Source organism: Apiospora marii, assembly GCF_038362585.1.
Source record: "Apiospora marii strain CBS 49790 chromosome Unknown utg000001l_segment0_segment0, whole genome shotgun sequence".
NCBI classification, from domain to species: domain Eukaryota; kingdom Fungi; phylum Ascomycota; class Sordariomycetes; order Amphisphaeriales; family Apiosporaceae; genus Apiospora; species Apiospora marii.
Genome location: NW_027117372.1, coordinates 89,716 through 113,236, shown reverse-complemented (window position 1 = coordinate 113,236; position 23,521 = coordinate 89,716). Strand labels below are relative to the sequence as shown.

Below are 23,521 nucleotides of genomic sequence, written 5' to 3'. Positions count from 1 at the left end.
AAGTGGGAGTTTCTCTTTTCAATATGTACAAGACCCGACAGCCAACCAAGACCGTCAAGCTTCAAGCCGCGCTGGTACTACTGCTACTACTACATCTTACAAGAAGTTGATGCCCACCCCGACACTCAACCCCTTCCGCGCCTCCTCCCCCCTCCGCACCACCATCGGCAAACTAAAGTTGAGCTCGAACCGGGCCACCGGGTGGGCATACACCAACCCAAACCCGGCCGAAAGACTCGGGAGGCCGTTGGCGAGCTCCCTCGTGGCCCCCGTCATGCCGTTCCACACGGCCCCGCTGCCCATCGTCTGCCCCTGGCTCGTCTCGCCCTTCTCCTTGCCTGAAGATGATCTGCCACCCTTCGCCTGATCTTGCAGCGCCACCGAGCGCCCGCCGTTGGCGAAGAGCTGGAGCCGGAACGGGCTGTCGTCGCCGGAACGGGGGAGGGGAAGCAGCATGTTGACGCTGCCCGCCGCAAACACGTCGCCTCCGAGCGCGTCGGCGCCGTCTCGGGGTCCGAGCCCGCCCATGGTGAACCCTCGCACGTCGGTCGGGCCGCCCAGAGTAAACCGGTCATTCAGTCGGCTGGGCTTCGCGCCGTCGAGGCCGTAGCCGGTCGGGAGCGGGTACAACATGCCGGCCCTGAAGCCAGCCCCTATCGACACGCCGGAAGGCTTGCTGATGCCGGGAACCGGCACGGGCAAAGCACCCGAGAATTCCACCTCGCTCTTGGAGAAACCCACGTCACCTCCCAGGTGGCCCCAGCCCGCCAGCTCGGTAGCCGCTTTGAGCAGGTACCCGGATTGCGGGAGCATCGGGTTGTCCCGGCGATCTCGCTGGAAAAAGTATTGTATGGAGCTCTTGACCGAGTCGCCAGCATCGTTCCGCACCGAAGCCGAAGCCTTCTCGTGCAGGCCCGTGATCTGCCGCCAGGCGCCTGTGTAGCCAATCTGGTGCTTGTCGCCGGCGGGGTTCAGCCAGTTGAGCTTGACGGCGCCGCCCTTGACGGCCTCCTCGTGGCTGGCCCAGGGCTTCTGGGTGCTGCTCACCAGGCCCTCGAAGCTAAGTCGTAAATCGGGGTTGCTCAGGACGGGGGCGCTCAGGTCGGCCGAGTAGGCGGAGCGGGTGCGGGTGCCGGCCGAGGCGTTGAGGGCGAGGGTCTCGGCGCCGCCAAAGACGTTGCGCCAGAACATGGTGCCGTAGGCGGAGCCCTCGGCGTTGCCCAGGTCCGTGCCCGTCTTGAGGTAGATCCGGGACTTCTCGCGCACGCGCAGGGCGACGTCGAAGTCGGTTGGCGTCGAGGACGGGTCGGCCTGCGACGGCTGCGACAGGTGCACCTGTATCTGCTCGTGGAAGATGTCGAACCGCTGCATCTTGCCCACGGCCTCGCTCACCTGGGCCAGCATCTCGGCCAGCGTGTACTGGGCATTGCGGCGGCTGTCGACGAGGGGCTGGAAGAGGGGGTCGAGGAAGGACTTGCGGGTGTTCTTGGCCCCGTGGATCGAGATGGACGAGAATGTGACCGGCAGCGTTCCATTTTGGGAGAGCTGCAAGCGACTGGGTTAGCTTTCTACCTAACGAGACTGACTAAGTGTAGACAACAAAGGAATTGGGATTAATACGTACAATGTCGAGGTTGCGAGTCTCGGCATAGGCCTCGGCTCGTTCAGCTGCTAGCTTCTGGTCGACAGAAGCCGTCTCTTGCTTGAGGGTGCGTTCGAAGGCCTAACCGACCAAAAAAAGTTGTGACATCAGCGCACTGGGTCTAAGTGAAAATGCATGACACAGCACAAGAGAGGCTCCGGAAGAACTCACATCGCTGCTGTTCGCAAACGCTTTTCCCGCCATCTTGAGGGCCGGGCCGGGCTACCGAAAGCAGGATCAACTCTCGTGGTGAGTTGGAGACGATGCTCTAAGAAGCTCAATTGCAGTGTCGAGCTTTCGTCGGGTGCTCGGGTCAATCAATTGGAGTGCAAATGGCAATATCCGACACACTGAAAGCTTAGGTGGGGTGTGGCTGGTGTGTGTGTGTGTTGCTTGGCAGCGGGAAATGTCTCGTGGCTTAGGTTTTTTGACAACTCAGCAAGAGTCAGATGTCTCTCTGTGTTTGGCATCTGGCATCTGGACTCGCAACTCCAGTTCCCTGCGTTTATCAGATCGCCCATCATCTCCATTACAGGCCCTTTGCCAGGTGGAACAAGACGGTTTCTCCAGATTTATGCCCAGCGCAGCCAATCAATGCAGGCTTCTCCAGCAATCGCCGACGGCGCCAAGTCGTGTGTTCCCTGTCTGTTTCTGGCATCCTTGTCGCAAAGAGGTTCAGAAGCGGAAGTCGGGTCGTTGAAGGTGAAGTCACGGGTTGTGTATGGTGTCGTGCGAAAGCAATGTGCTGCCGGTAGCAGCCGTAATACATTAAGTATTTCGACAATTGAAGTAAGAATAATGCGAGACTCCCATATCTCATGTCTACCCCAATTCAGGAGGTAACACTTGGTCGGCACTGGCCTGCTGCTGCTACTGCTAGGCCACACGTGCCATACCATCGACGGCCACAGTCAAGATGCACCCGGACCTGTTGTGACTGGTCCGTGGCTCATAGTAGGCTTTGCCCAACCAGACGAGAATAGGAAAGCCTGCTCGCCAATACCAAGACGGCTGCACGCCATGGGTTACGAAAGGAAAGAAAAATAATACAAATAAAAGGCATCTCATCCTACCAGACGTCCGAAAATATAAAGAAAGTCGTCAACATCCACGACGCACACTAATAATCTGCAACGAACCGAGCAACACATCTGAGGGTGGTAGGTAAGTCATCAATGCGCTTGACGACCACCATCTTTTTTTAGGCGGTAGTGCCACCTTTTTGCCTTAGCTAACAGGGACCCTCCAGCAGTGGGCCCCAGGTCCCAGTCTCCAGTCACAGGCCTGTCCCCCTACTGTGGTAACGCCGACGTATCACCACTCACTCAACCATTTGAGACCAATCTGGCAGTCTGGCTCAGCCTCAGCCATTTGCCCTTCATCATCCTTACTGGACTTTCGCAGTCTCTCTACTTGGATTCAATCCAACCAACCGCCCTCGCCAACAGAAAACGCTGCCTCGTTGTTTTTTTACTTTCATCCCCTTCAAACTCTCTCTCTTCTTTGAACCAGTTTGGTTTTCTTTCACCCAGGTCGAAGCCTGGCTCTCCCAAGCACGATCCAATTGTCCAAAGGCTCCCTCCCTCCCTGCTCCACAAAGAGTTTGACAGGACAACGTAATTGTCTACTTGCCGACGTCACCTCGCCTTCTCTCGTTTAATAACCGGCCATCTCCCACGCCTGCCGGCATCACCCCCTTTGGCCCCCGAAAATCCAAAAGGTTGAGCCTACCTACTACTACATCTTTTTCGCACTCGACATCTTCCCAACAAAAGTCGCAAAACAAACGTCGCAACGTCAAATCGACACAAAGCCCCCCTTCAATACGGACAAACCGAACTGAAACCACACCTACCGGCCTTGAACCACAACCGCCATCATGGCTAGCAAGGCAGCGCACAAGCGGCTGACGCGGGAATACAAGTCCATCTCCCAGAACCCGCCCCCCTACATCGAGGCGCACCCGTCCGACAGCAACATCCTCGAGTGGCACTACATCATCACGGGGCCCGAGGAGACCCCCTACTACGGCGGCCAGTACTGGGGCACGCTCATCTTCCCCTCCAACTACCCCTTCGCCCCGCCCGCCATCCGCATGCACACGCCCTCGGGCCGGTTCCAACCCTCGACGCGCCTGTGCCTGTCCATCTCCGACTTCCACCCCAAGTCCTTCAACCCGGCCTGGGAGGTCTCGACGATCCTGGTGGCGCTGCTGTCCTTCATGACGTCCGAGGAGATGACGACGGGGTCCGTCTCGAGCACGGAGCGCGAGCGCAAGTTCCTGGCCGCCCGGTCGCGCTGGTGGAACTCGACGAGCGGCGGCAGCCAGAAGGGCGCCGGCAAGGGCAACGTGAAGGCGGGCGACGGCGGCGCCAAGTTCCGCGCCGAGTGGCCCGAGGTCGACAAGGAGAACTGGAAGTGGATGGCGGAGCACAAGGTCGACGCGGCTACGGGCCAGTCGGCCGCCGCCGCCAGCTGCGGGCCTCCTGGTTTGGGCATCGCGGCCGGCAGTGGTGGTCAGACGCAGGCGGTGGTGGACGCCGTGGTGCAGCGGCGCGACGCGGCCGGCCGCAGCTGGCTGCGCAACAAGTGGATAATAGGCATCGGCGTCATTCTCGTGTACACTGCCCTGGCCCGGTGGCTGGGCTCCGAGGGGGAGAACCAGTCGGGATCGCTCTGAGCTGGAGAGTGTTTTTACTTGGCAGCAGCACATAGGTAGCATACGGGAGGTACACAGCGCAGCGTTCCCTTTTTAATTCTCTTTTCAGGGCGGCAGCAGTCATCCATCGGTCTTCTAAGTAGTAAGGTGACGATGGTGGCCCGGGCTACTCCTGCTGTATCATTATTAGGCGTTGTTTAGGTCATGGCCTCCTTAAACAAAATATATGGATTGCTATGCATGATTGAATTGTTCACCAAGTGCTTTGGATTGAATGTATGGACTGTGAATGTATGGCAGCCGCAGTGACGGCGACATAAATAGTGCTTGTACGTCTCATCTTCTCTCGACAACACTCTGCCATTAAGGCATGGGTGATGAGACTTGCTGATCACGAGGAAGTGCAAGCAAGTTCCAGAGCAGGACGAGGTTAGTCTACCTACTTACTTGTACAGCTTGTCGATGCTGATCGCCAATTTAGGTAACTACCAGTCAGTTTCTTGGGTGTGGCCTGCATGTGGTTATTCGGCTTCTCGTCCGTGGAGCCACTCAAGAGCACCCAGGTTGGCCAGACTTGTTCCATCAACCACTCCTCATTTTCTGTTGTACAGCAATCTGGAATAATTGTCCTGAAAATACATCAGTCTAGCAGGAACTTGGTCATCCCACAGCTGCAAAGTGTTATTTCCTTTTCAGCAACGGGCTTGGTCTAGTGGGCAGTCATCCAACAACATCTCCCATCGATCAGTGTGGGAGCAACACAGGTATGTACACATTCCCTACACTGGAGCACCAGATCATTCCACTGGGCAGGATAGGTGCCCACCTTCCTATTATTCCGTTCACATTCTAGAGGTTATTCAGTACAGGACCTACAAGTGGGGACTTTTCCAGCTTACAGGTGCCTGGAGCAGGTTGATTATCCCGTTGTCAACAAAGTGCCAGCACGCCGAAGCACCTGTACTGGAACAACCACCTTCTGGAGTAACTTTTCATTTGCGGCCACTTTCCTAACCTGCCTGATTTAGGAACTGCCATCAATTATTTCCTGGTGCCTTACCTTTTCCCCCACTTGCACCAACAGCTTCCTTCCCACTTGTGTCAACCTCACTTCCCTTCGACTGTTGACAACCAACTTGCACGCATCTCCTGCCACCAACACTGGAAAGATTCGTGTCATTCATCTGATCTGCTCAAGTCACCTGCAGAAGGTAAGTAATTATTCCTTTGGTCTCTTTTTTCTGTTCACAAATTCACAAATTTTCCCGTGGTTGCTTGCCTGCCCTTCCACTTCCCTCACCACCCACCATCCACACAAGTCCAAGTCCATCACACACGAATTGGCCTGCTGGAACGCGCCTTCCCTCGCAGTCTCCCACATCCTCTGCCCTTCTGCCAATTTTTCATTTCATATTGCTGCTCCCACCTGCAACGCAAACAACACCTGCGGAAAGAAAAAAAAGCATCCTCTCACCACTGTTTGACTAGGTCAACCCAATCCAACACCCATCAATTGTCAGTCATTACTGTGTACCGGATCCGCCAAGATGTCTGCCGAGATGAACAATGTTCCTACCCAAGAGGCCGACGCTGTCCCTCTCCCTGTGTCGCCTGCCGTTGAGGAGAGCGATACCATGGTCATCTTGCATGACGCTGCCGATCTCACTATTGTGATCAAGAGTGCAAAGGGCACCCACCTGTACAAGGTTTCAAGCATGAACCTTGCCACGGCTTCCGATGTTCTGCGCGCCGTCATCTTCGGTAAGGATGGTCAGAAGAAGTCGGTCGGCGATGCTGATGTGACCATGGACATCGGCGACGTGGATCCCAAGGCCATGGGCACTCTGCTTCGCATCAGTCACTTCGACTTTGCCAAGGTTCCTCGCGAACTCGACCTTGACGATCTGTGTGCCGTTACGGCCCTCACTGCCAAGTACAATTGTACTTCTCTCATCATGCCCTGGGCCTCAAACTGGATCCAGCCGCTGGCACACCTTTACAAAGACGAGTCCGCCCATGCAGTCAACTTCAAGGCTGCAAACATTGCCTGGGAGCTCGGCGACGCCAAGCTCCTCCGACAGATGGTTAAGGACATCATCATGACCGCCAAGGTTGACGCCGACGGTGATTTGGAGCACGTTACCGGCGCAAAGCTTAAGGACCTCGTTCTGCCCGCTGGTATTCTCGGTACGTTAGGTATTTACCATTTCATTAAACCTTCCACTAACTCTTGAGACAGACGAGATCGTCGCCATTCGGACCCAGACGATTGAAAAGATCCTCGCCGCTATTCAGTCCGCCTTCGACAACGCTGGCCAGACGGGCGGCGTCAAGTACTGCAAGACTGGCAATGACGCCGAGAAGTGTCAGACCATGATGATCGGATCTGCTGTCTCTTCACTGATGCCTATTGGCCTCTTCCCTGTTCCTAAGGCCGAGACTTACAAGGAGAACATCACCACTCTGGTTGCCAAGCTGGAGGGCTGCACCATGCAGCACTGGGAGGGACGTAACTACGCCCCTCATGCATCGCATTCTGGCTGCAACCTGCGATTCACCGAGAACGCGCAGATCGCCGTCAAGGGGATGGCCGATCCGTTGAAGGAAGAGCAGATCGAGCATCTCGTGAAGCAAGCTGCTAGTTCAGGCGTTCACTTTCAGCAGTCTGACGATGAGGAGGAAGCTCCAGCCCGGCGTACCCGTTTCACCGATACCATCAGTGGAACCGGCGAGCTTCTGGCTAGCTCTCGCAGCGCCTCGCCCAAGAGCACTGTTTCTAACTAAGATGCACTTGGCATGGACATGGAGGAAATCTGATGGACGACGGTCTGTGTGACTGTTGGCATAGACAGCTTATCAACGAGTGTCTGCCTGGAATGAGAACAATGAAGTAGAATAATGAACTAGATGATTCCCTTGATGCATTGATTTTTCCACTGATTATTCCGTGGATGTGTTGCCTGTTGCTGCTTATCCCTCTGATTATCCGGTTGCCTACTTCGTGATGTACTGTTCATCCCGCTGATTATTCCGTGGGTTTGTTGTCTTTCTGGTGATTATTCCACTGCTTCTTTCTTTGAGGTGTTGCTTATTCCGCTGGCCTTTCCGTTGCTTGCTTTGTGATGTACCGTTCATCCCGCTGATTATTCCGTTACTTGATCCGTTGCTTACTTGGTAATGTCCTGTTGATCCCACTCATTATTCCGTGGATGTGTTGTCTATCTATTGATTATTCCACCGCTTCTTCCTTTAATGTGTTGTCTACTCCGCTGGCTATTCCGTTGCTGAAGCTGTTGCCTACTTCGCGATGTACTACTTATTCCGTTGATTGATCTATTGCTTACCTGCTGATGTACTGTTCATCTAGCTAATTATTCCACGATCTTGCCCATTGACAGCATCCAAATCGATTATTCCACTCGCCTTTGATGACAACGGGGGAATAAATAAATGGAGTAACAACAGAGGCTTCGTTTTTGACGAGACTTGGCTAGTTTGTTCATTCTGCTGTTTATTCTACCCACGACTGGCTGGCTAAGAATCGGGATAACTGTTAGCAGTGGAATATGAAAGGCTGGAAGCAACGGGATAGCTGGTAGGACAAAACAGATGGCAGTATCATTTCTTTGCTTATTCCATTCGTGTGGTGGCTATGTGATATTGGCACTCAGCTCTGGCTAAGCATTGGGGGACCTGGCGGCGATAAAACAGGGTAGCTAGGAGCAACTGGATAACTGGCGAGATGGATTGGCGGGCAGTGACGAAATTGTTGGTGTACATGGAACAATCGGTGGCAGTCCATGACGATGCTGTCCTCATCAGCCACAACTATGCGGTTTATTCGAATGTGGTTACATCCTCATCTAATGGGTACATTGTAGCCGCTCGAATAGGACAGGATGAGTTTTACATGCACATCCATCAATGCCAAAGGTGGACTTTATCGTAGGAAATTTCACTTTGGATTTGCAGTTTGTGATACAACAAAGCTGTTCATGGCCACTAGTAATCGGCTTTGCCATTAGCAATTGAAAGGCCCCGCCTCAATTTGTAGGTATTCATGCATCTTGGTAAGATACTAGAGCCTGAAAAAGAAGGGGGAAGCAACAACAGCAAGCATTGAAGCCTTCCCTTGTTGATATCTGTGGTTTGCTTGATTCGGCTCGTGGTGTACTCAAGTGCAGGATGCTTGAAGGAGATTTAGCACAGGAGAATAAGGGGCTGGCGGATTCCTTGATATTCATCTGGCAAGGGCTGGCCATACTATGAAAAGGAAAGAACGAGGGACCAATCCAGTGTACAACAACAGAGCTTGTGTGCCTCTTTATGAGTTCCATTCGTGACTGCCTCGTGAAGGCTCTGCAAAATGGTTTTTATTCAGAGAAGCTCACGCGTCACGCTTTTCGCGTTACGCGTCCCTTCCCTTTTTTTTTTCGGCGCGGTTCACCGGATAGAAAGGATGCTCCTTGAAAAGGAGCGCCCTCCTAATCCCTTGTGCGAATACCAACCAGTCTTTATGAGACCATACGGCAGTCAGTGTGTGGGCATCACAGGCTGACCTACGCCTAATAAGTGTCTCCCCTGGCCGACTGTCCTGTCAGCCAACTTAAGACCAGCTTGGCCCATGACCCCGAAATTCGTTCATGATTGTAAGGAGTTGTTTTCTCGCAAGATATCCAGCGATCCAGTAGCGGCCGGACTGGCTTGGGAAAAGAAGGTCTCCGAACGAACGTGAACGAACGTACAGACGTACGACTACACGTACACAAATTGCCCAACATATGAACCTTGCACCTTGCACCGCAGCTTACAAGGACGAGCAGCCAACAACATGGCTCCTTCGAAAACCAGCAAAATCAAGAGCAAGGGCAAGGGCAAGGGCCAATACAAGGCCGTCCTCGCTCCCACTCCCCCCGCCACCATGATCAACGACAACAACAGCCGCAACACTGGCGAGCAGCAGCAAGACCACAATGACGACGAAGGCAGCGGAAACAACAACAGCAGCAGCGGCAAGAAGCTCTCCAGCTCGGCCGTCAATATCAAGCGCCGAGAAGACTACGCCAACATGGACGCCGCCTCCAAGGACCGGGAGCGGACCCGCGTCAAGCGCAGCCGCGCCGTCAAGATGGCCCGGGACAGCCTGCCCGGCACAGCCTGGGTCGAGCTAGGTCGGAAGGCGCAGGTCGAGGTCGCCGGGGCGATTGCGGAGGAGATTCGGTACAAGTAGTAGGTTCTGCTTTTCTTTTCTTTTTCTTTTCCTGGTCTCGTTCCCCCCTAAGATTGATGATGACTAACATCGTTCTCTCTTCTCCTACCCTACAGTGCTGCCACCACGCCCGGCCCCAGCTCCAGGACCGCTGCCGAGTACGCCGTACAGAAGATATTTGCTGAGAAACTTCATGTTTTCTTCCCCGACCGAGAACAAACGAACGAGAAGCACTGGTCTGCCGACGGCGGCGGTGTCGATGCCATGGAGGTGGATTCGGAGAAGGAGGTTCGGACGGATGACGATTGGACTTCCTTTGAGCTCACACGCGGCTGGCAGGGCATTATTGGTGACTGAAATTGGAGGCCCGAAAAGTGAGCTTGACGGGCAGGGAGGGTGCGTACCACCATTAGAATCAAGGGCGTCTGGAAACCTGGGGCCAATAATAACTGTTGTTTGGCGCAGGCCTAGGGGCTTTTTAGAAGCATACTTAGATACAGTCGAATTCTAGTGGTAGTCGGATGTCTGCTGCTTGCATTGTCAGACTTGCATGCACGGTTTGGGGACTCGGCTGATTTGCTGGATTTCACACACGCAAGCACCTGTTGACTTGAGATTTCTCTAGGCTTGGCTCATGGTGCAGCAGGTCTGATTCTAGAATAATTGTTGTTGTTTTGTCTCGTTCAACGTCAGGGGAGCTGAGGTGAAGAGATGCACTACGACGCACTGGGCTGGTCTATACTGTTCTTAGTCTCCTGGTACATAACTGATATGCATCCCATCTAGCAAGACTCCCCGTGTCTGGACATGGGCTTCATGGGTATGGCATTATCCCTGAAAGGCAAAAAAAGTAATGCGACGCGAGCAGGATTCGAACCTGCGCTCCCGAAGGAAATTGATATCGCCAGTTCGAGTCAATCACGTTAACCTATGGATAAGGGGTTAGATAAGGTGGCCAGGTGGATATGGGATCGTAAGGTGCACTAACCACTCCGTCATCGCGCCATGGCTTATTGATGGTTCCAGTGCACAAGGCGTGGAGGGGACTATATACTCCATGATGCTGTTCTCGGGACGGCCATTTACACGAGAGCAAGAGACATATGGTCTGAGGAGATTGGAGGGCTTTCTTGGCGCAAAAGCCGCCAATGCTGCACAGATGTGTGCTAATAATAGAAGTCCTGCAAGCGTGATTATTGACCCAGGATATCTCATTATCGCAAGAACCCGGGGTGTTATTGTGGTAAATGGGTGAGGATATTGCAATTTCTGCCGACGGTCACGATATATTTCTTCTGGCCTTATGCCGCGCTCAAGAAAATGCCACGCCAGAGCTAGGATCGGATCAGATATGCATGTCTCGTCTCAGCTAACGTGATGAGGAGTTCTATTATTAGACAGGGGTCACTGCTTTTGCTAGCCTGTCGCCTCTAGCCGCATCCTCGATAGGGCGGACGCCGCCGCCGATCCCCAGCGGGTTTTGACATCATTGAACGCGGCTTGGCCCATCTCTGCAGCCGCTTTCTTCTCTTCATCAACACATCTTGTCAATCGGGGTGTCCTGTCTGAATTGGCATTTCTTTACAGCGAGGTTTACGTACGAAGAAGAAGGAGCATGAAGAGTGAGAAATGCACGAGCCCACATCTGGATTGAGCCTGGAGATTTGAGATCGAGCGATTGCCTTCCCCAGCCCAGCTTACTGTCGCCCCAAGCCCAATTGAGAGGCGGACTGCGGGCGGAGATTAGGAGCCGGGATGAAGGGGGTTTGCCGATCCATCGCCCTAGGTCTTACTACAGCGCCCTCGCCTTGGATTCTTTTTCAGCTCCTTTCCGGGGTGTACGCAACGACTAACTTTGTTTACCTAGTATATATGGTCCACTTCCTGCCGCCATGGACTTTGTGTACCTTCTCTTGACCAGGCTCTTAAGTGACTACACTTGAAGTTCGTTCATTCTGCCTGTCATTCCTTTGGTAAACCTCTCCCTGACCTCCTTTCCCGGTTACCTCTGAAAACAAGGATGCGATCCTCTACCCTGGCCCTCTGGGCCCTCAACGCGGCCTGCATCGCCGCCGCGCCCGGCGCATGCACATCTCACAATCTGGACTCCCGCCAGCAGAGCGGCGCCAAGGCCTTCGCCTCCTCCTCGGACGGCAAGTACAAGCTGAGCGCCGTCGACGCCCCCGTCAAGGGCGCCGGCCCCTCCCCGCCCAGCGGCGCCTCGACGTGGAAGCTCAGCGTCGACGACACGCCCGCGGGCCGCCGGCAGCAGATCACGGGCTTCGGCGCGGCCGTGACCGACGCCACCGTCTCCGTCATCAACGCCCTTTCCGCCGAGGACCGCGCGAAGCTGCTGCGCGAGCTCATGACGCCCGAGGGCGCCGACTTCGCCCTGCTGAGGCACACGATTGGCGCCTCGGACCTGTCGGCGCTGCCGGCGTACACGTACGACGACACGGACGGCAACGTGGAGGACAAGACGCTGGCCCAGTTCGGGCTGGGCGACCGCGGCAACGCCATGGCCGAGATGCTGGCCGAGATGAAGAAGCTGAAGCCGGAGCTCACGATCCTGGGCTCGCCGTGGGCGCCGCCGGCGTGGATGCAGCTGGACCGCAAGCTGATGGGCGGGACGGAGCAGAACAACCTGGACCACGCCTACGCGGACGAGTACGCCCAGTACTTCGTCAAGTACCTCGAGGCGTACGCGGCCAAGGGCGCGCCCGTCGACGCCATCACGCTGCAGAACGAGCCGCTCAACTCGCAGGCGGGCATGCCCACCATGTACGTCTACGCCGACGAGTCGGGCAAGCTGATCCGCGACAACGTCGGGCCCGCGCTCAAGAAGGCCGGGCTCAAGACCAGCGTCTGGGCCTACGACCACAACACCGACCAGCCCTCGTACCCCCAGACGGTCCTGGACACGGCCAAGGACTTTGTCGACACCGTCGCCTGGCACGTAAGTAGTTCCTGAACTGTGCCTGCATCCACGACTACCATTGCCATCACTAACATCCACATCCCCAGTGCTACGCCACCGACAACAAGTGGTCCGTCCTCAGCGACTTCCACGCCAAGAACCCCGGCGCGGCGCAGTACATGACCGAGTGCTGGACCTCGTCCAAATCCACGCCGTGGCACCAGGCCAGCAGCTTCACCGTCGGCCCCCTGCAGAACTGGGCCAAGGGCAGCCTGGCCTGGACCCTCGGCACCGACACCAACGACGGGCCCTACCTGGGCGGCTGCGATACCTGCCGCGGTCTGGTGGTGGTCGACACCGCCGCCAAATCCTACAGCTTCACCGTCGACTACTACATGCTGGCCCAGTACTCGCGCTACATGCCCCGCGGCGCCACCGTCCTCGCAGGGACCGGCAGCTACACCTACGACGGCGGCGCGGGCATCCAGTCCGTCGCCTCGGCCAACCCCGACGGCACCCGCACTGTCGTCGTCGAGAACACGTTCGGCAACGACGTCTACCTCACCCTCGACGTCAACACCACCAGTAAGGGCGAGCAGTGGAGCGGGAAGATCCTCGCCAACAGCGTTGTCACCTGGGTCTTGCCGTAAGCCTGCCCCTATTCGCTTCTTCTTCTTCTTCTAGGCTGTACATAGTTTTTAAAATCAAACCATTTTTACATAGTCCGCTCGATGATGTCTCTGCTCAAAGTGACTCGGCCGTCCGCGAGATCCGCGTCGCTTCTCCGCTTCGTTACTTTGTCCCATGCTTGAGTGTGGCCATGATTCTTGGTCTTCTCTAGGAGCATCTGGAATTTCACAAGCGGATGGCACACATACAATCATCAAAACGGTTCCACTTTCCCGAGTCAACATCTCTTCCACGAGAACGATTGAGATGAATGGGTGAGGTGGGTGCTTAGCGACCCGGCGCCGACCATGTCGCCAACGACCGCCCGCTGGCTTATTTTCCCAGTCTTGTCCAGGCGATCCACCGACATATAGAGCCCCATTCGTCGCCAACTTCTCAACAAACAAATAATCACTGGTTTGGTGGTGTAGTTGGTTATCACGTCAGTCTAACACACTGAAGGTCCTGGGATCGAGCCCCAGCCGAATCATGAGTTTCTCTTTTTGTCTTTTTGCTGCAGACCAGACAACGATCTGGAAAAGGAGCAAGGACAAGACAGAATCTTTGCCAATAGAGTCCTGCATGCTGCCTGCATCAGACTGCGGGACGAAGATTCGACGCTCGCATGCATGACAAAGGATTGGCTGGATTTCTTCTTGCGTTGTGAGAAGTGGAGGAAACGGCTGTTCACCTCCTGGTTCCCGGCCGCCACCCTCTAGCAGAGGGAAATGCAGCTGGTATACTCCGTCGGCAAGGCCTGCCTTTCTATATGCCAGACCGAAGCTTCCCTTTTTCCCGCCCGGAGCATCGACCTGACCGCACCCCGACACATGCGACTACCACAGTATTGTCATGCAGACTCCTATACTCGGATCATATTGTGGCAGAAATATCAACAAAGCGGGAGATGCTCACCTACCTCCTGGCGAACTTGAGCTTTCTCACGACCGAGTGCCGGCGTCTGGGTTGAGCAGGACCCGTCTTTTATGGCTTGAACGCCGGCTATCCTCTCTTTGCAGAACTTGTCTTGGTCCATGCCTTCGTCATGGAGCCGGGGAACCTCGGTATCTGAATTAGGGCTTTCCTCAGCAACACCTCCCGCTTGCAAGCTGGCTCGCGATAGCAAATTCAGACCGTGAGGATAGGGGTTGAGCTTTGACTAAGGATCACCTTCACGGGGCATGATGAACTTAAAGAACTGTGCGGCTGTTTCCAGAACGAAAGTGGAAAGGCATTTCACCATAAGCAAGTTCTTTCTTGCCGCCTTTCTTTTCACATTCGGGTGGTCCTGGTTACCGGGTTTGCTAGTTTTCCCCACGAAAGTGTTGTCAACCAGGTATTTGGACTGAACGCCAGCATGCATATTTGCCTATATATGTGTCATCGGAGAGAGACAGAAAGATCTGCCGTTTCTGGAGAGAGCAGTCTTGTGTGAATCCGGAGCGTTTTGCCATATTATTTCAGGTAATGACTGATCAGTCCTCGATAATCAAAGCTACACACTGTGTGAATGTCAATAGGCAACTCCTCCATCCATGCTCCAGTGTCCACGGCATGCACCTTAACACCTGGAAACATCAATTATAGGGAAGAAAGCTGTTGAGCCCGTAGATTCCCACCTGTGCCGCACCGCAAATAGGGAACCAACATGGCTTCGTCTTTCCAAAAGATGGTGGTGCACAGCACTGGTGGCTCTGGCAGGTATCAGCAGCATGCCAAAGACGCGGGATCTGCCAAGGGGCGTTGAAAACCACCTCATCATGAGATTTTGTAGTCTCCCTCCAACCGCTTACGTGGAGTGATATTTGTGACAGATTTGCCCGTATTGGCCAAAGTACTTTAGAGGTCTAACACTACCACTTCCAGTGCAAGCTCATTACCCGAAAAATGTCAGCCATCGGGCATGGAGGCCGGCTCGTACCTCAAAAACACCCTGTGAAATTAACCAAATCGCACTGGCTCGCCGGGTCCCTCTCCCGGATATTTTCGTTGGAGTATGTAGCCCAGGACTAGACCAAGTTAGACTTCTTCACACCAACGGCAGTACTATTGCTCAGATCAGACCAGATAAGCATCATGGTAACAATCTTGGATGCTCCTCCTTATAACCTACCTACCTTCGCCTGCCTGCACTAGCACCACAGCTGCCCTCCTCTCAAATACATCACCGCAAAGTGCCATCAATATCGAAGTAACGGTGGCCTTCACCACTCTCACTCTTTTGGCCGCCGGCGCCAGCGCCTCCCCATTCGAACTCATCAGCACGTACTCTAAGCCCGGCTACCGCTCCCTCCCAGCCGAGAACGTCAGGCTTACCGATAATTGCCGGGCCCTGGTTGAGGGCATCGCCTCGATCAAGCTTCTAGGCTCCGAGGGGTCTGGCATGTTTTGGCACCGGAAGCTTCTTCAGACCAACCGCTCATGGATACAGCAGTATTGGCGATCTTGTAGAGGGCGACTTGAGCTAACTTGCTTGTAATACATCAGGTAGTCAAGACTTTATCCGATACCGAATGTACATAGATGATCTCGCCGCAAACTTGGTCCCCTGGTTACACCGCCGAAATCAAGGAGCACCACGGGCAGGATATCACATAAGGTCCTTTCACATGTCTTATGTGACCCCGATCTGAATTCGGAGACAGCAAGAGGGCGCCAGGAGGAGGGTGTTGGTTAACGTTTCCAGCCGGCCACATCAGTCAACGCTCATCTTTGGGGCGTAGCCCAGAGTAGTTCATAAAACCCCATGAAGCTTTTGCTTGGATCATACATCTACGCGTACATTGTACTGCCAGTATGCTATCTCGTGGACTTGTTCGAAGCCGTTTCGACACGCCTGCTGCGGACTCCATTTCAATGTCCCCACTCTAGTAAGTTGACCGGTTGTGATGAAAAGTTCATGTAAATATCTGGGCTAGTCACTACTCGGAAACGGCATCTAGATAAGAACGGGTATATCTCCAGTTCTTCTTATGGAACTCTGTTTGCACACCCGACAAGTCCGGGAGAACAAAACTGTTCGCCAAACAAGTGATACTTACCTAACTGCATGGTCCAACTGCTTTTCAAAAGGCAACATCACAGACCCAATGGGTATCTCAGTTATGCAAAGGCGTGGGTATCTCTTATTTCACATAGGACGTTGCTTCCAAACAGCGTAGAGTAACACAGCTATAGGTTGCCAAGAGCTTGTCATACCCACTGTGACCGCCTTCCTATACTGGAGATTATGGAGCTCGAATACCCAGATTACAACCAGGCGTCACCAAATATACTCAACGAGATATTGCCCATCTCATGAGAAACGGGAATTCAAGTAGGCTTATGGGCGGAAACATAGCCAGTAAGAAAGGAGCCTAATAAGTCAGAGAGGAAACAGTGAATGTAGCTTTCGTTCAGCAAACCTGACGTGACTAGTCCACTCCCCATTGAGCTTTTCTTCATCACGATTCACCCGTAGCCTTTCTCCATACACATTACATCGTAAGTCTGACTGTGTAAGACACCATCTCACCAAGGCTGCACCACATCCCGCCTTACCACCTTCCCCACCTCCCCGTCCCGCTTCCCCTCGACCACCTGCCGCACCGTCTCGCCCCCCACGGACGGGTCCAAGGCCCCCGCCGCTTTCAGCTTCTCGGCCCCGACCCCCGCGAGCCCCGTCGCCAGGAACCCGGGGCTCACGGCCCAGACTTTCACCCCGTCGTTCCGCAGGATCCGAGCCCACTCCCGCATCAGCATGTTCAGCCCCGTCTTGGCCGACCGGTACCCCGTAATCGACATCGTCCCGGCCCCCTCCCCGGCCGTGCTCTTCTTGGGCCACCCCGCGGCCGGGCTCGCGTTCAGCCGCCGGCCCATGGGCGTGTCGAAATCCTCCGTCTCGGCCAGGGTCGAGGTCCCCGACGTCACGAACAGCAGCCGCGGGTTGCCGCCCTCCGATCCGGATTTGAGCAGCAGGGGCGCCGCCAGCTGCGTCAGCACGTGCGTCCCGCTGACATTAACATCCCACATAGCATTAAACGCCTCGCGCACGCTCATCCCCGGCCCCGGGGCGCGATGTCGTTGTCGAAGCTGGCGCCGCCGTTGTTGATGAGGACGTCGAGGCGGCCGCCGTGCTGGGCGGCGATGGCCTCGACGGCCCGCTCGAGCGAGGCGTCCGACTCGAGGTCCGCCTGCTGCACGCTCAGCGTCGAGGTGCCGCTGCCGCCGCCGGGTTGGGGAATCTCCTTCTGGAGGGTGGCGATGGCGTCTTCGCCCTTGGAGACGGTGCGGCTGCCGATGATGATGTCGTAGGCGCGCGGGGACTGGTAGAGGGCCTTGACGATTTCGTAGCCTAGGCCGGTGTTGCCTGTGTGTCATTGGCATGTTAGAGGGCTATATCATTTATATCACTCTAGAGATTGAGAGGTAGCCATACCGCCAGTGACGAAGACGATCTCCTTGTTGGATGCCATTGTGGCAGTGATGGTAGTGGCTTAAGTGTTATGAGTAGTTACTAAGATGTGTTCAAGACATGTAGGTCTGTCGTCAAGTACAGAAGTCAATCCGAACACAATTCTGAGCAGATATGTTCAGCGGAATCAATCAAAAGACCTCAAGCCCAATACCTCAGGTATTTATGCATTGCACGATCGCCGCCCAACAAGGTAAGGGAGGAGGCGTCACACCCTCGTATCTCCGGCTCGGCCTCTCGCCCCCCGGTTCTTGTGTTTGCTTTAGTGTGTCCGTCCAATAGGAAGGGGCGGGTTTTATCTCCTGGCCGGACGGCGTTAACTCCGTGCCTAGCAATAGCACCATGGCCACCACCCCAGCTTCTGGCTGACGAATACACAATAGTATGTGACGGACACAGTAACACAACATGACGATAGCTCCGATCGCTTCTGGCGCGGGGTATGTGCTATTCATCGGATTTGGCGCAGTCCGTTCTCCATGCAGCCATCTTCGGTAGTCCTTGTCCGTAGTCCTTGTCCGTCGGGACTCGGGGAATGATGTAAGTAGCTAAGGTAGCCCCTAGTTGCACCACACTGACGTATGTGGATTGATGAGGTATTCAGCTGCCAAGCTGGCGCCTTTCAGTAGACCAGAGAGTAGGTACAACATTAGCTATGGGTGAACGAATGGGATTGGTTTCCAGTACTGAAGTATCTATGATTCCGGTTCGAAAGTAAGCAGGCACCAATTCAATTGACCGGTATCCAAACAGCATTAGAACGATGTGTTCATACATACAAGCTCACACCTACAGGCGCGCGCGGATACAGAAACCAGCACAGGAGACATAAAGCAGCGCATTTCTCTAAAAGATTCTTTATTCAGCTCTGTATTAACGCAGGAACAACTCCCGCATATATCGTCTATGCTGTATCTACTTTGGGAAGAGGACAGTGGCAAGTTGAAGGCTGCTAGGGGAGGGTGTCAAGTGATGAGAAACCCGCATCCTTCGAAGAAGCGCCCAAACTGCCGAAGAGCAGAAGCCACGAGAAACAAAAAGGTTTCATCTCGTGTCGCTGATGCAGTACAGACAGCAACAGACCAGACCAATCAATCATAGACAGACGTGGTGAACCGTGGAAAAATTCTTCCTTCTCCACTACCAGCCATCATCAGCTCCTCTCCCCTCCTCCCTCCTTTCGCTGTTTTTCAACGCTTCACAGTCCCACTGACGACAAACACTGCTTGATGCCACAAGCATACGTGTGTGTCCCAATCCCGGTAACTCTTTTTTCGGGGTGACTGGCCATGATGAGGCTCACAGCTTCTCGTCTGCAGCAGGCCGTTGTAACGGCTGAAAGTATCTCTCTCTCCTCGGCACCATAGCCGAGCGCCGGACCAAGTTTGGACTTGGCTTCGCCATCCCTGCCAGAGAAGACTGCTGTCCCGCTGGATGAGACGCCAAAACAACCATTGCCAGACGACGCATGCAAACCATCCGTGAGAACAAGAAACATCGCTCAACACCAACGTGGGATGCCATGTCAAAACCAGAGAAATTCGTCGGACCTTTGTATCCTCGACGGACGTCCATATGTCCCGAGAGCCGTTTTGCCATGCATGCAGCCCTACCATTGAGACTCCGTGATCCCTCCTTTTTTTCATGTAGCCGGTGACGCCGTCATCATCATCATCAAGTCGTGAAATCTTATTAGCACACTCCGATCCGCTCATCTAGACCATGGATTCGTAGGGCTGTGCCTCGTAACTCGGCGCCTCCTCGCCATCACCCACCGACGCCACAGAAAACTGCGGCACCCAACGGCGGATGAGGCGCGGGACACCGGCACCCGACGGCTGGACCATCTCTTCTTGCCAGTTCAGCGAGTCCCAGGCGTCCACGGCGGAGTGGCGTTGCAGTGATGAAAGGCGGCGTTGGATATCCTCGGCACCATGCACGCTGCCGTTGCGGACGGCTTCGACGGCGCGCAGGCGGCGAACCTCACGCTCCGCCACGACATCGGCTACCGCATGGTATCGGTCCTGGGCCGTGTTCCAGCCAGAAATACCATTGCTCTCGGAAGTAAGTACGTAGCGCAGAGTGTGGAAGGGCAGGTTGAGAAGGATGCGCGACAGCTGCGGAGAGCACTTAGCAGGCTCGCGGGGAGAGGCAGCGTCCTCCTCTGGGTAGGCCGTGGGGAGATCACCAAACTTGATGCTGGACAGTCGGGTAGGCTTGGACTTGGCATTGCTGGATTGACGGACCGAGGAACCTCGGGCGATGGCAGGCGCCGTCTTCTGGTAGTGCATGGGCTTGGGAATGGCCGGCAGGCGCGCAAAGGGCGGGTCGAAGACGCTCGTGTCCAGCTCGAAGTTAGCGGGGAAGGCATTGATGAGGAATCCGACCATGGCCGACATGAGAAGCTCCGTCTCGGGGCCGTAGCCGTACTCCTCGTCGGGCATATCCGAATCGTCGTTCAAGAATCGCTGGTGGCTGTTCTCCAGGGCGAAGGCGAGGCCCTCTTCGACGGTGTTCCAGTTGATCATGGCGGCGGCGATCTGCAAGCCCCGAACAAGGATGTCTTGCATCTGGAGCAGGTGGCCTGCAGCGGCGTATGCCAAGGCGAAGTTGAACTGGTCGGCATGGCGGCCGGCTTGCTCTGGAGAAGTGATGTTGTTGCCCATGGGAGGGGGGACGGGGAGCAAGGGGCTCAGGTACAGTCTCTGGACAGCCGTGTACCATGCATCGGCGCGGCGGAGCCACATGTCCTCGGACTGGATGCTGATGGTGTGAGAGCCCGGGTCTTGAGCGCGGAGAAGCATGATCGAGTTCATCAAGTAAGGGCTGCGGGCCAAGATGAGCTTGTGTCCCTTGATCTTGACGGGATCCTGGCGGCAGTCGGGGAACACCAGCTCCAGCACGCAGTCGGCCAGCTCGGGCGAGTTGAATTGGCTTCGGAAATAAGCGACACTATCGGCCAGGTCCTCGGCCATCATGCTCGGTCTGCCGCCAAAATGGCCAGGCGCCATGAAGGGCGGCTGGAAGTGACCGTGGCCCATGGCATGCGGGAGACCAGGATGAGGCCCGTGGTTGCCATAGCTGCCGTGGCCGTTGGGTGGGAGGAAGTGCTGGCCGTTCTCGTTGCCGTTCTGGTCGCCAGAAGCCTGCGAGCCCTGGAAGCTGTGAGGCGTAGGCGGGCCGTAGCGTCCGATGTTGGGGGGATAACCGTCGTATGGTCCGTGGGGAAGGGGGGCAGGAGCCTGCACCTGGTTGTAGCTGTCCATGCTGGTCGAGACGGGTCCCATCTCGTGGCGGAACGGACCAGGACGGCCGGGGAAGTTGGTGGCAGAGCTGTCGGTGTGCGCATGGCCGTGGCCGTGACCGTGGAACCCGTTGGTAGGAGGGAAGGCCTGACCGTTCTCGCCGCCATTAACGCCATTCATGTAGTGGCCGTTCGGGGGCGGCATGAAGCCGGCGGCCGGAGGTGGGGCAGGCGAGGGAGAGTGAGAGTGCGAGTCGGGGAAGCCCATGCCTCCAAACAGGATGGGGCCGTTGGGGGTGGGATGAGGTCGCATCGGGTGAGCCGGGTGGAAACCGGCGGGGTCGGGACCGTGATCCATGGCTAGACGGTGGTGGGCCTCGTGGAGGTGATGGCCGTTGACGGGAGCATGGGGCACGAAATCGTTATTGGGATATGTTGCCGACTGGGGCTGCGAATCGAAAGCAGAAGTGGGCGAGGAGAGTTCGCTTGGGTGGTAGGATGCGACTGTTAAATCATTTACTGGTAAGCAGGTGGTCTTCAAACGGACATGCATGCCTGAGTCTACAGGAAACAAAGAACAAAAAGAAGAAGTACCTGGATGCTGCTGCGGGTTGTGAGGTGCAGACCCATTACTCAGCGCGAGGGGTGTTTTCTCCGGATCATTGGCGGCCGCAGGAGCTACGGAAGCTTGAACCAAAGATGAAGAGCGGGTTCGCGCCGGGGTGTCTGGGGCATGGATGTCGTTGGGGACGTCGCCAAAGGTGAGGTTGCCAATGCCGTTGGCCGGGCCGTTGTTGTGCGAGGATGACTGGTTCCGTTTGTGCAGCTTTGCGTCACCGCGGCCGTTTTGGTTGGGGGCCTGGTGCTTGGTCCCGTTGACGACGCTGTTGTTCCGGCCGCGGTTGCCCTTCTTGTTGCTGCCGTTGGTGTGTTCATGACCACGAGGCGATGTACCGTTGGTAACCGCGTTTGCTGTGGCAGGGGCGGTGTTGTTGTTGCTGTTGTTGGAGTGGGAGTGGGCGTGGGCGGCGGTTGCTGCTCCTCCGGCCTTCTCCACACCAGCGCCGTTGGTGGCGGCCTCGTTTCCAGAGGCCGACATGTTCTTGCGGTGGGCAGCCTTTTGCAGTGTCAGGGCCGAGTCGGGAGCGGCGGCGTGATGGTCGATCAGAGCAGCCTCGAGAGACGCAACAGGGTGTCCATTCGTAGATTGGGCGGTAGGCGCACCGTTGGTCGAGGGTCGTCGCTGGTGGTTTTGCTGTTGTTGCTGCTGCTGCGGCTGCGGCTTCTGCTGCTGTTGCTGGAGGTGTTGTCGGCTGGCCTGGCGATTGACGTACTGCAGAGGAAGCGCAGGCACAACGGCAGGGCGAGCAGCGGCAGTCGCGAGTTGCTTCTTGGGCTGGTGGTGCGGCAGTTGCGGTTGCGTTGCTCCGGTCGACGCTCCATTAACTCCGCCCGAGACGGCTGGGGCAGGACTGGCGCCATTCGCAGGCACAGCGGCCGGGGCAACAGCAGCGTGGTGATTGAGGTTGTGCTGCTTCTGTTGCTTGATGGCCTGACCACCCTTTTGGGGCGCCATGATGGGTTGGGGGAGCGAGAATGACGGTGGTCGTTGGTTGTGGTCAGTCTCGGGTGGGTTGGTTGGGGGGGGGGTAGATTAAGATACTATTTTTCTCTAGGATGCTGCTTGGGATTTGCAGCGGGCGGGCGTGGGCGGGCGTGGAATATTTCATCCACGCTTAATTGGCCTTTGGATGTTTTCGGCTTTTCCCTCCTACGCAGAAGAGTCCAGGTGGAGGGAGGTCCTTGCTGAGGGGTGGCCCCAGAAAAAACTTCGGCGCTGGGCCTGTCAATTTGCTGCTGCTTCGCTCTCCTTCCCTCGCCCTCCACCAAAAGCGCACCAAGCTGCTGCTGCTAGATCACAACCCGCCTAGTCTTGCCTTGCCTGCTCCAAAGCAACAGCAGAAAAGTCTCGAGGAAGTCTTGGAAGGTTGGGAAGAGCTTATGGAATAGTAATCAAAGTCGCAATTGGAGCAGAAATGGCAACAACTCTCTCAGAACACCTCAATGGCAGGCACTGGTCGGTCGTCGGTCCCTTTTGGTTGGTCTAATCTTTTTTTTTATCGGGGATAGGCAGAGAGGGAAAAGGTGGAAATCGAACGGTCGTGGTGTGTGCCAGGGCCCAGGAAGATGTTTTATTTTGGCTGCTGGCTTTTTGCCCGAAACCAGCGCCGATGAAGGTCCGCCGGGTCGAGAAAACTCGTTGGAATGAGGTTCTTGCTGCTGGCAGCTGGTATAGAAGGCGCGATGGCAAAGGTGCACGCGCCTGAACAATCGATTGATAGATTGGAGTCGCGATCTCTGGTCGCTGTCTGTCGCTGCCGGGACTTATGAGGTCAGTGTTCGGTACCTAAAGCCGGGGAGCCTGCAAGCTGAATAAGCTGCAACTGGAGCCCTGCGTGGCTCCTAGTCGATTGCCTTGGCGCTAATGCTGGGCCAAATTGGAACGAACTGCCTGCACCTGCACCTGCATCTGCACCCTCTCCTCTCCTAGTAGCGTCGGGTGTAAGATGTATGTATGAAGCAATTGCACACAAAAACCAGTAGACAGTCTGCAAGAGGATAAGAGAAGAGCAACAACAAGGGGGGAGGAAAAGGTAGATAAGTAAAAGTATGTAACTAAGTAAGGCGTGTATGTATGGCCAAGAGGAATCGCTGACTGTAAGACTGT

General features: G+C 55.6%; 8 protein-coding genes across 8 annotated transcripts; 4 read left to right on the top strand and 4 right to left on the bottom strand.

The window, feature by feature from the left end:
- Window positions 1-96: 96 nt before the first annotated feature.
- Window positions 97-1,846, bottom strand: PG985_000034 (uncharacterized protein; the record flags this gene model as incomplete). The annotated part of the gene is made up of 3 exons (XM_066819803.1): window positions 97-1,545; window positions 1,625-1,723; window positions 1,814-1,846. The coding sequence occupies 3 exons, from the start codon at window positions 1,844-1,846 to the stop codon at window positions 97-99; spliced, it is 1,581 nt and encodes a 526-aa protein (XP_066690682.1).
- A 1,675-nt stretch (window positions 1,847-3,521) lies between these two features.
- Window positions 3,522-4,322, top strand: PG985_000033 (ubiquitin-conjugating enzyme; the record flags this gene model as incomplete). Its single annotated transcript, XM_066819802.1, has 1 exon — window positions 3,522-4,322. The coding sequence occupies one exon, from the start codon at window positions 3,522-3,524 to the stop codon at window positions 4,320-4,322; it is 801 nt and encodes a 266-aa protein (XP_066690681.1).
- Window positions 4,323-5,848: 1,526 nt separating this feature from the next.
- PG985_000032 (uncharacterized protein) lies at window positions 5,849-7,085 on the top strand (the record flags this gene model as incomplete). The annotated part of the gene is made up of 2 exons (XM_066819801.1): window positions 5,849-6,488; window positions 6,541-7,085. 2 exons carry the CDS (start codon window positions 5,849-5,851, stop codon window positions 7,083-7,085), a joined length of 1,185 nt encoding a protein of 394 aa, XP_066690680.1.
- A 2,047-nt stretch (window positions 7,086-9,132) lies between these two features.
- PG985_000031 (uncharacterized protein) lies at window positions 9,133-9,867 on the top strand (the record flags this gene model as incomplete). Its single annotated transcript, XM_066819800.1, has 2 exons — window positions 9,133-9,530; window positions 9,627-9,867. The coding sequence occupies 2 exons, from the start codon at window positions 9,133-9,135 to the stop codon at window positions 9,865-9,867; spliced, it is 639 nt and encodes a 212-aa protein (XP_066690679.1).
- Window positions 9,868-11,530: 1,663 nt separating this feature from the next.
- Window positions 11,531-13,077, top strand: PG985_000030 (glucan endo-1-6-glucosidase BGN16.3; the record flags this gene model as incomplete). The annotated part of the gene is made up of 2 exons (XM_066819799.1): window positions 11,531-12,466; window positions 12,535-13,077. 2 exons carry the CDS (start codon window positions 11,531-11,533, stop codon window positions 13,075-13,077), a joined length of 1,479 nt encoding a protein of 492 aa, XP_066690678.1.
- A 3,529-nt stretch (window positions 13,078-16,606) lies between these two features.
- PG985_000029 (uncharacterized protein) lies at window positions 16,607-17,107 on the bottom strand (the record flags this gene model as incomplete). The annotated part of the gene is made up of 1 exon (XM_066819798.1): window positions 16,607-17,107. One exon carries the CDS (start codon window positions 17,105-17,107, stop codon window positions 16,607-16,609), a length of 501 nt encoding a protein of 166 aa, XP_066690677.1.
- A 23-nt stretch (window positions 17,108-17,130) lies between these two features.
- Window positions 17,131-17,550, bottom strand: PG985_000028 (uncharacterized protein; the record flags this gene model as incomplete). Its single annotated transcript, XM_066819797.1, has 2 exons — window positions 17,131-17,444; window positions 17,514-17,550. 2 exons carry the CDS (start codon window positions 17,548-17,550, stop codon window positions 17,131-17,133), a joined length of 351 nt encoding a protein of 116 aa, XP_066690676.1.
- Window positions 17,551-19,264: 1,714 nt separating this feature from the next.
- PG985_000027 (uncharacterized protein) lies at window positions 19,265-22,369 on the bottom strand (the record flags this gene model as incomplete). Its single annotated transcript, XM_066819796.1, has 1 exon — window positions 19,265-22,369. The coding sequence occupies one exon, from the start codon at window positions 22,367-22,369 to the stop codon at window positions 19,265-19,267; it is 3,105 nt and encodes a 1,034-aa protein (XP_066690675.1).
- Window positions 22,370-23,521: the final 1,152 nt, after the last annotated feature.